Below are 10,644 nucleotides of genomic sequence, written 5' to 3'. Positions count from 1 at the left end.
AAAAAAAGCGCACAAAACCGTTGGCAGACCGCGAGGCGGCGATCGTAGACGAGGCATTTGGCTGTCTATATAAAAAAAAAAACGTAGCGATACTCGGCGCTATAAGGCGCGGTGAAGCGGGGCTGAGTAGCGTGGAAAAGTGGTATGCTAAAGTGAGCAGATTAGTTGCAGTAGCGGAGCGGAGTGGAGACGGCTGTGTGGCAAGTGCGTTTCGTTGGAGTGAGGGCGAAAAACAACTGCGGCGCAACAGTTTGACATGGGAATGTATGCGGTTTCTGGGTAGGTATGCAAAACGATGGAGCAGAACTTTAACAGGCAAACTAAAAGAAATATAAAGAAAAAAGTCTTACCTACAGATAGCGCTCACAAACACATGACTTTACACTTGTTGCATTGTTGAAGGTGCGCTTATAGAGTTGTAGCATACAAACTGCACGGACACTGTTGCTGCCTCTGAAGCGACGAGAAAGATTAATTTTCATTGTTAATTGGTGCAATTAATTATTTACAAGTCATCGTTTGGACAGCAGCGATTAAAGTCGGCCAAGGAGCCTGACAACTTGGCCTATCGGCGGTACACGGCTTAGCTGTGAACGTTTAGGGGAATGGACATGCATTTATTTACATAACTACAACGACTAAATGACTTCATTTCGAGCAGGCCTGTTAAAGACGTTTGATAAAAACCATAATAACTTTACTAGCCTACAGCAAACTATAACTATACATAGACACAAGATATTGTGGACTATGCATAGTGCGACCCAAACTGGTTGCCACCCTGTTGGTGGCATCCCCACATCCATATTATTATCCTATACGCGCGACGGTAATTTAGAAAAGATCTTAATGTGTCGATATCTGTTTTGGAGATAAGTTTGCGAAACACGATATCAGAAAAAAGATACGGATTGGTCAAAAATTTAATAGAAAGTCTGTCCAGATCCAAAATCACTTGAATCTTGAAAGTTATAAATGCAAGTTTGAACACTAGAAGGACATAATAATTAATTAGGTATATAATATTTTCACGTGGCTTTAAATTTGGAGCACTATATTACCTACTCTTGGTTCGATAAAGGTTAAGGGCATTCTAATTCCATGATTAGATAGAGGTAGGTACATAAAAGTTTACTTCTTAATCCGTTGCGTTTGCGTACTCAAATTATTCTTATTTTTACATCAAATATAGTTTTATGTGACACTCAATAGAGCCCGAAAGGGACGAGCCTTTGTCGGAAGTTCAAATAGAAATATCTTTATTAGTTCGTTTTCTAAAATCTGAAATATCCATTTAAATAGCTTTCGAAGTCGGAACAAGAAAATTGATATAGCATTAATGATCAATTCATCCCTCACCTTTCGAGTTGCGCCTAATTCAATACGCACTGTCAGCAGCGCGGTACACCATCGTTTCGTGAAGTATCATCTTATCAATGCAGACTTCAACCGCTGGGATACTATCCTCCAGTTCGCACCATTCCACATATACCCCTATCACTTGCTACCGGGAAGGATATACAGGAAACTACACGTGCGAAAGGATTTTTGGAAAGCAATGAGCACTGTCAATGCGCCTTACCTACGATACGTACACAACAGTCATCAGACTGATTGTAACCCATGGGCCCTTAGTTTAATGAAAAGCTCCCGACAAAGAAAATAATGGCACATCGACATATCGGCAGCTGCGTAGCTTTGCCCATGATACGACGTCAAAAAGCGCCCTCAGACTCAGGCCGGCTTAATGGAATTAAAGCTGATATAGAATCACGGTTGTGTACGGGTGCCGATGCTCACAAGTGGCACAAGTTCGCCGTTAAAATCCGTCGAATAGTCGATTTGCTGTGCGTACCGCAGTTTTCCTCCCATCAGTAATGAGGAGAAGAACGATATTATAAAAAGTGAGCTTACGAGGAGAAGTTTACGCGCTAGACGCTTTAATAGGCCTCGCCTAATTTTCACTATTCCGAAAAGGTTTGGTTTGAAATGCACAATTTTCGGCAAAGAAGAAAGCTAAAGTTCTACTGAAATCTACTCACTTGTGCTTCTTTGTATTGGCGGCATCCCGTTTTCGTCTTTCGACAAGTTTATCGTCTGTGCGAAAAAAGCTCCTTTTAATAAACTATGAATGGCATCGATTGGCAATTAAAACTCAAAACAAATTTATACCAAAGCGGTGAGAAAGTGTATGAAATTCCTGATGATTTATAATTATTTTATTTTTTGTTTTCGATAAGAATATTTCCATCTATGAACAGTGTGGATAACGGCGGCGCAAACCGAATGGGAGTGTTTTAGTTTCGAAGAAAATATATATTCTCGCGAAGTTTGTATACATATGATTCTTTAAAATGTAAATACGTTCTTAAAATAATTCCGAAAACTTTATACATAAATAAACTCAAAATTTCTTATATAAAATTTGATGAACATTTCCGTAAAAGTTTGAAAGCTGTCGATCTTGTCGACGCCTTTGCCAGTTAAGAGGAACACAACTTTTTACTGTTTTATTATGATGGTTCGAAGCCCCAGGATATTAAAAAATATTCAGCTCAGTTCTGAGGGAAAGCTCAACTTTAAAAAAAAAACGTTTAAGTAAGTGTTACCGTAAGTTGGTCAGCGATCGCATTGATTAGCTCCTTAATTTATCTTACGTTGAAGAAGAGAAACAGTAAAGTTATACTCTAAAATTTATTGCTCTGCAATGTGTTTGTTTAAAATTAGTTGATAAAACTCGCACATGACGTTTATCAAATTTGTGTATACTACATACGCCAACACCAATAGAATGACTTTATTTAAACCAAATTTGGCAAAGACGTACACTTTTTCGGAAGAATGTAATAGACTAACAAACTTATATACATCCAAGGAACTCTGAAATACAGTGCGCCACCAAGACGCTTCTCCAACTGACGCGCTGGCAATTCTTAAAGCTATAGCTGATTTCACTCATCGGACAATCCCTCATAGAAGGCATCCAATGCAGTGTTGTTGACCACACCAAAGCTCCACTTCATGCGCGTATTCGAATTGTCACACATATTCGCATAGACCGCATGCGTGTCCCCTTCAACGACAGCTTCCAGGCAGGCATGCCCGTTACGTCCGTGTACCAACCATTGACGTTCGCGGTCATAGTACCAGAACTGATTGCCACCTTGCTGATGGCATGTCCACATCCACACGGTGGCATTCTCCTGCACGGACTGCACGTCCAAGCAGATATCGCCATCTTGGTGCTGTAGGTCACGCGCATAACTCAGTTGCCAGTACTGATTGCTATGCGGATGTGTTTTATTTTCGGCGCAGTAGTAAAGACCTACAAGATGCTCGCTGCCTTTGCCCATGGTGTCCAAGCAGAAGTGCGGATAAGCTCGGCTTTGGATCGCACCGGCAGCATAGGAAGGCGGTTGGATGGGTGGGAAATTCTCTAGAAGATCAGGTGCGACCTCCTCCAAAAACCACTTGAAGGACTTGCAGTTGAGGCGCTCACGTACAGCACGCTGCGCTGTTAAATCTCCGGCATCCACACCTTCGTACTCCTGTGGATTGCGCTCATACACGTACTGCTTGTATTCATCCATCCACACCTCTGCTACGCGTTTGTTGTTCTGTAAATCGAAAGCTTTCACTCGTATGTATTGTTAAACACCTGTAAGCGCTTCAAAGCGCGACCTACCTTCAGAAAGAAGTTGTGCTTTCGAGGACTTGGGCGCTGGCTCATCGGCCCCCGAAAGATGTGCGCCACGCGTGAACATGGCACGTCGAACAGCATGCCACCGCACATCCAAATCTTAAAACTCAGCTCGTACTGTTCTGCGCCCCAAATATCTAGTCCTTCATCGTAGCCACCTAACTCCCAGAAAAATTGTCTGCTAATCGCGAAGAGGCCACCCATCATAATAGGGCTAGAAACAGGCTCTGTGTTATTCTTATTTTGCCCCGGCAGCAAAGGCAGCTGCTTGTAACTCAATTTCCAATCGAACGCTCCACGCGCTCCCGTTTGGTGTAGCCCCGTGTAGCCAAAATGCTCATGCTTGATTACGTCCACAATCGGGCAAGTCGATATTTTGTAATTGACGGCGATCGGCTCGAGTAATGGTGGCAACCAATTATAATTGCACTCGATGTGCGAGTCAAAGAAGACCAACACGTCACCGGTAGCTGCATGTGCGCCCGCCAAGCGTGCCGCTATCAGACCAGAACGTTCGGATAAACGTATGATGGTGACGAGGCCGCCGAAGTGCTCCGATACATATTCCTCAAGTTGAGTTTTCAGATACTCACGATCGCTGCTGTCGTCGACGATTACAATTTCGTGCAGCAATTCGCGTGGCGTGCGGTTCACAATGCTGTGTAGAGTGCGCTGCAAAACGCTGATGTGTTCGTTGTAGAAAGGAATGACAACGCTGGTGGACGGTAGTTTGGCGAGGTACTTGATATGTCGACAACTGTTTGCGAGGGAAATTTAATTAATACGTGCCTACATGCAAAGAAAAAAGATTATACAAAATCTTCTGTCGCTTCAACAACTCTGGCTAAGTTATTGCCTGTTCACATCTTTTGAACGAGCTGCGTTCTATTACTATTATATGAAGATAAAGTTTTCTCAAAGAAAGTGTACAGACAATAGGCTTAGCCTAGTTAAAGAAGTCTTAAGCCGATTGTCATTGAAAATCAAATGAGTGCCGGGATTCCGAAATGAACTACTTTACTGTTAACAAATCTGTTCAAAATTTTTTAAAAATCATTAGTTCAAATTATTGGTCCGCCTAACAAAGCTGCAGCCGCACCTTCAGGGTAAAAACCGTCTGAAAAGGAAGTGCGAAATGATTTCTATCTCTGTACCATGCAAAGCTCCTACTCCTAGATACAAATGGCTAATAATGCCTGTTAATATTGGTTTAGAGAACCTCAGAGAGCAACGTGTAATTTCCGCCAACTCACGGTTGGTATCCCTAAAACCTGTAGATGTTCAGCCAATTACAGTAAGGCTAAGGACTCGATTAGGTAAACAAAAGAATATGAAGGCGAACAAATTTGCAGCTGCAGACGTTTGTTCCAAATGTCCCCCTACAGCACTTTGCATTTATCTTTCCGCCACACACTTACCCTGGATCCCTAGCGTCCGGCACCGAACGATTCACCGATATTAAATCCGATAGCAGAGCATTGAAACCATTCTCCAACGACATGTTCTTTTCTAGCTCCTTCTGGGGCTCCTCGGTTATGTAGGCCGGTTCGCCATGTTCACCCAACCCCTCGCGCTCCGCTTCACGTTCCACTAACTCATTATCTTCCCAATCTTTCTTCTCACCCACCGCTACTGGTACTTTAAATATCCCCTTCACAACTTTTCGCTTTTCCTCAACATTCTGTATAACTTCATTTCGAATAGCACTTTGCGATTGTGGTGGCGCGAACTCTCGCTTTTGTATGGGTGGTTTTGGCGGGCGTTGGGTGTTGATGCGCGCACGTGGCACAACTTCTGGCGTAACTGGATCACCATTAAAATCCGTAACTTGGGTGGATGGCTCCACGGTCCGCAACCGTCGTTCCACCAGTATTGAGGTGAAGAACGAGAGTATGAAAATTGAGATTACGAAAAAGATAAGCCTACGCACCAGGCGTTTGACTTGGCGTCGCCTCATTTTCACCATCTCGAAGAGGTAAAGAATAAAACTGAACACTTGGCGAAATCTATATACACTGACCTATCTCCGTAATGGCCCACGCAACAAACGCTTTTGGACTGTTAGTATGTGTTGCCGAGCCTAGACGCTTGACTGTGAGTCTGCGACATATCGATTGATGTCTTTGCTGATAATTACAAACCTGCGATACTATTTGCAATTAAACTGAGTGTGTCTGACAAGTTGACACAATGTTCTAACAATATAGATAACATTGTACATAAGTATGTATCTACATGTATACATATACATAATTTGGCAGAAACCTGCGTGTGTGCCCAAAAGCTTTGTTAATAAACTGTGACTCGCATTAGACCGAAGCGTGAGGAGTTTATTTAAAATTCCAAATTAATTTATAATTATTTTATTAATTGCCTTCGATAAAAGTTTTTAGTTTCCGTCTAGGTAAGTACAGTGCGAGGCATAGGTGCTGACATGAGGGGTATGCAGGTGAAGTTTTAATAGATTTTATAAAATCCTTCCAAAGCTGTTCATAGAAAAATTTTCAATAGAACATGGAACCTCTAACAAGCGTGTCACATTGGAACTCTTCGGACATCATTGAACCCATAATACTCTATGGTCGCCAGATGAGCGGGTAAACGGCTCGAGTTAAACGAATTATGCAATCATAGAAACGGAATAGTAGTATCCTATAGTACTGCTTATATTCTGATCATAAACAGACATTAGACTTCCAAGCGCAGAATATAGAATCTCATATGTGTTTCTTAATAGACGTCGCCAAAATCTGTCGCATCCAACAAAACAGGGACCAGTGGAAATTCTGCTCGATGAACGAAAAGTACTGAGCTTTTCAGTGTATTTATACAATAACAGGACACTCTGCTTTTGGCTGCAGGTTTAGAGCCCGCATAACGATTTTTATAAAGGATGTTAAGTTAAAAAAGAGGAAGTGGAAAATGCGCTTCAAATATCTGGAGGACTTTGACGCTGAAGTTATAGCTGTGTAAATGGCTTTAACCCTTTGTTACCATTTGCTAAACTAGCCATCCAAATAAATCAAAACTCAATTTTTCACAACTACTATTTGGTATAAATTAATAATAAAATAAAATTTTATTGTTTGGGCGTGGTCTACGGTATATTGGAATTTGTACGATATATTGTAGAAAGTCAGGGAAGGAGTAGTTATGTGGCATTTTTGGTTTTGCTTCTTCGGTAAAAAAAAATCACATTTTCAGCTGAAATTACATTTCTATTCTTAACTACATATGTAATGTAATGAAAAATAATGAATATTGTGATACCTGTTTAAATTAATTCGTCACTAAAATTAAAATTTGCATGGAGCAGTTGACTTAAATCAGCAAATGCCAATTTATTGTATGTTCTATTTACACGTGTATGCTATGAATGTTTATATTGTTAATGTTTTTTCTTGTAGTTTTAATATATTTTAAATTTTTATTTTTTGTTAAAAAATATTTTACTTTTATTTTTTTATGCTGATCCCCTTTTATCAAAAAAGGCTTAACATTGTGACTTAAAAAAAAATTAACCGTGAAGTGGTTTCAAAAACATTACTTCAAACTTAAATAAATTTGTGTTTGATTTTTTTTTTATGCTGATGCTCTTTTATCAAAAAAGTACCTAGTCAACTTGAAACATATATTAATGTGGTTGTGCGATAAAATGTTTAAAAAATTTATATTTCTTGCAATAAATAGATAACTGACTACTCCATTTTTATACCCGAGCGCACTTGTGCACAAGGGTATATTAATTTTGTTCACATAACGGTTGTTTGTAACAGCCAAAACGAATCGAGATAGATATAGACAAATGTATACATAAATGATCAGGATGAAAAAAGAAATCGATTAAGCCATGTCTGTCTGTCCGTCCGTCTGTCCGTCTGTCCGTCCGTCCGTGTACACGACAACTCGAGCAAAAATTTAGATATCTCAACGAAATTTTGTATGTAGGTTTCCATTTATCCAAGGTAGGTTGGAATTGAAAATGGGCGAAATCGGACTGTAACCACGCCCACTTCCCATATAACGGTAATTTTCAGAAATACGAAAACTGCGATATTTTAGTAACTACTGGAGATAATTCACTCAAAATTGATATTTACAATAATTTTAAGACGAAAAATAAGAATATTATAAATTTTCGGAAAATGGGCGTAGCCACGCCCACTTATGGTTACTTGTTTATATCTTGGTAACCGCTGCACCAATTTCTTCCAAACTTGGCACAGTTGTTGGCCTCTTCGCACAACATACCAAATGGCCGAAAAGTTTTAAAATCGGACAATAACCACGCCCACATCCCATATAACGGTAATTTAGAGAAATACAAAATCTTCGATAAATCAGTAAATATTAAAGCTAATTTATTCAAAAATGATGCTTGCAACAACTCTTAACCAAGAAATACGTTTGTAATAAAATTTTGGAAAATAGGCGTGGCACCGCCCACTTATGATCACATATATGTATCTCGGTAACCGTTCTACCAATTTGTACCAAACTCGGTATGGTTATTGTGCTTTCCACATAAAAGCAAAACGTTAAAAATTATTGAAATCGGACTTAAATTACGGCCGCTTTTCATTTAACGGCAAATTTCAGAAATGCTTGAAACTTCAAAATTTCTAAATCTAAGGACGCTAATTTACTTAAAATTTATACACCCCGGCTTATCATGTAGCGGTAGCTTTCGGAAAGGTGGAAAACATATATTTAATACGTGCGCCGTTTATTTAATGTTCGGCTCCGCCCGAACTTAGACTTTCTTACTTGTTGGGATACAAAATATGTCCGCGATGCACAGCCTGCAGAGTTGCATGTATCATGTATCTACATAGTTATGTACAACACCACAGGAGGCTATTGTAATCGTCGTCAAACATTTTTATCTATACTCGCGTATGTGTGTTTGTTCGTCCTACTGTAGTTTACAATGATTTTTATTTTTCGAGTTTAACCAATAAAGATTAAAAATAATAATTAATATTTGAGTTTTATTTTTTCGCTCAAAAATAATAATTATTATTTAGTTTTAGTTTTTCACTTAAGAATGAAGATCATCCAAAAAACTTAAAAGCTGTAGCAGCCTGATTTCCGACGCATCATTTTCAGAGGTAGCGACACCCTAATAAAAGGAATAAGTCCCGAAATTTCCAAGTCAAAATTTCAGTAGGTTACGTCTGTATGGGCTTTTCAATTTTATAAATAATCATTATTCTTAGGAAAAATAAAACTCAATAATAATTATATTTTTCTGGGCGAAAAAATAAAAATCATAAAATGATCCTTATTTGCGATCGAAAAAATAAAACCCAAATAATAATAACTTCCGTTTAGGAAAAAAATAAATCTCAATAATAATTATTATTTTTAAGCGAAAAAATAAAAATCATAATAATGATTTAATGCTGATTTAAACTATTTTACTAATAATGACTCCTTGATTGAAACCATTTTGCAGCGACATCTTCTTTTCCAGCTCCTTCTGATGCTCATCGGTTATGTATTCAAGTACGCTGTATTCACTCAACCCCTCGCGTTTAGCATCGCGCCCGATCAACTCGGAATCTTCCGAATCTATTTTCTCAGCCATCGCTGAGGGAACTTTAAAAATCCCGTTCGAAATTTTTATGATTTCATTAGCTTTCTTTAACTTTTCAGTGCGTAAGTCACCCGGCGATTGTAGTCATACGATATTTCCCTGTTGTGGTGGTCGATGGGTCTTTATGCGCACACGTGGCGCTCGTTGTTGCGCAACCAGATCGCCTTCAAAATCCACCGCTTGCTCAACGGCCCATAACCGTCGTTCCAACAGTATTAGGCTAAAGATGAGAGTACACAAAGTACGCATATGCAATGGATGAGTCGGAGTTGCGTTATTTTCAGCACCCGATTGGTGTGAATATGTTTGATTGTTGAAAAAGGAAAAAAAAACACTGATGTATTCACTGACGTATGTATTTCTGTATTGCTTCTAGCATCTTTTACGGAGACTAGGCGCTTGGCGCATGTAGATTGATGTTCTTGCTGATAACTACAAGCTGGCGTTACTATTTTAGAATTCTTCAATTAAATTGAGTGCATCTGACAAGTTCAGGCATATGTTCTGATAAGTAGTGCTATCGATAAGACTGTACATATGTATGTGAATAGTTAGCTTGGTATCTTCGTGTGTGCCCAAAAGCTCTGCAAGCTACGTTTGATAAACTATGTCTGGCTTTGAATGCCAAGTAAAAGTGGAAACAGATTTAAAACGAAGCGTGTAGAGCTGGTTTAAAATGCTGAATAATGTTGCTAGTAAGATAAAGGCTTAGCAAGTCGAAGTTTCCAGTCCACAGCGGCCCAGAGGCCTACCTTTAAAACTAAGCGCCTTTGAAGGGAAATATAGACTTCTCAACCTTCTTTTAGAACTCAGAGCCCTTTGATCTCACTTTTCGATAGTTTTCAGATATTTTGGTGACAATTTGGTTTGCGGTGTGCGAGGGATTATCTTCAAAGTCTACTTTCTAAGGATCACTATCTTAAACAGCCAGATAGTTACGTCTAGTTTTATATTACCAACCATCTCTATATGTCCATCTTTGAGATGCTACCAAAAATGTTTTTAAGACCAAAATTTCCTGCCAAGTGTTTCTCGATTACGGAAAAATTATGTCTAGTTTTGACCCGACAAGAATATTTCTTGTCCACTACAGTGAAACCCGCTTAAGTAAAATTTTGTTCACTTTTAAGTTATAAAAAATGTATTCAACAATTTTTATTGAGCTTGAGGCCGTTTTTACTGAAAAACGTATTGTGGAAAAGCAGCAATAATTTGAAGAAATGGTAGAAGTGATAGCTATTTCGGAAATCACCACATTTCCTCACCAGACTTCTTTGAGTAGAATTCGAACCGACGATCCCACTGACTCAGCCAGTTGCCTACGCACTGTGCTAAGTTCGCCTTG

At 39.3% G+C, this 10,644-nt stretch overlaps 2 protein-coding genes across 3 annotated transcripts in view; one reads left to right on the top strand and one right to left on the bottom strand.

Moving 5' to 3' along the window:
• The window catches only part of LOC118748925 (protein sprint), a 513,519-nt gene that overhangs the window by 47,160 nt on the left and 455,715 nt on the right, over window positions 1–10,644 (top strand). The gene's annotated exons all lie outside the window — the stretch shown is intronic.
• On the bottom strand, window positions 2,879–5,666 carry LOC118748928 (N-acetylgalactosaminyltransferase 4-like). The gene is made up of 3 exons (XM_036483676.1): window positions 5,119–5,666; window positions 3,686–4,457; window positions 2,879–3,617 (listed from the first exon to the last, which is right to left on the bottom strand). Exons 1-3 carry the CDS (start codon window positions 5,664–5,666, stop codon window positions 2,952–2,954), a joined length of 1,986 nt encoding a protein of 661 aa, XP_036339569.1. The 3' UTR covers window positions 2,879–2,951.

The sequence above is a fragment of the Rhagoletis pomonella genome, unplaced genomic scaffold (assembly GCF_013731165.1).
Source record: "Rhagoletis pomonella isolate Grant_MI unplaced genomic scaffold, Rhpom_1.0 Rhpom_scaffold_00013, whole genome shotgun sequence".
Classification (NCBI taxonomy): domain Eukaryota; kingdom Metazoa; phylum Arthropoda; class Insecta; order Diptera; family Tephritidae; genus Rhagoletis; species Rhagoletis pomonella.
This window is presented reverse-complemented; position numbering and strand designations above follow the sequence as displayed.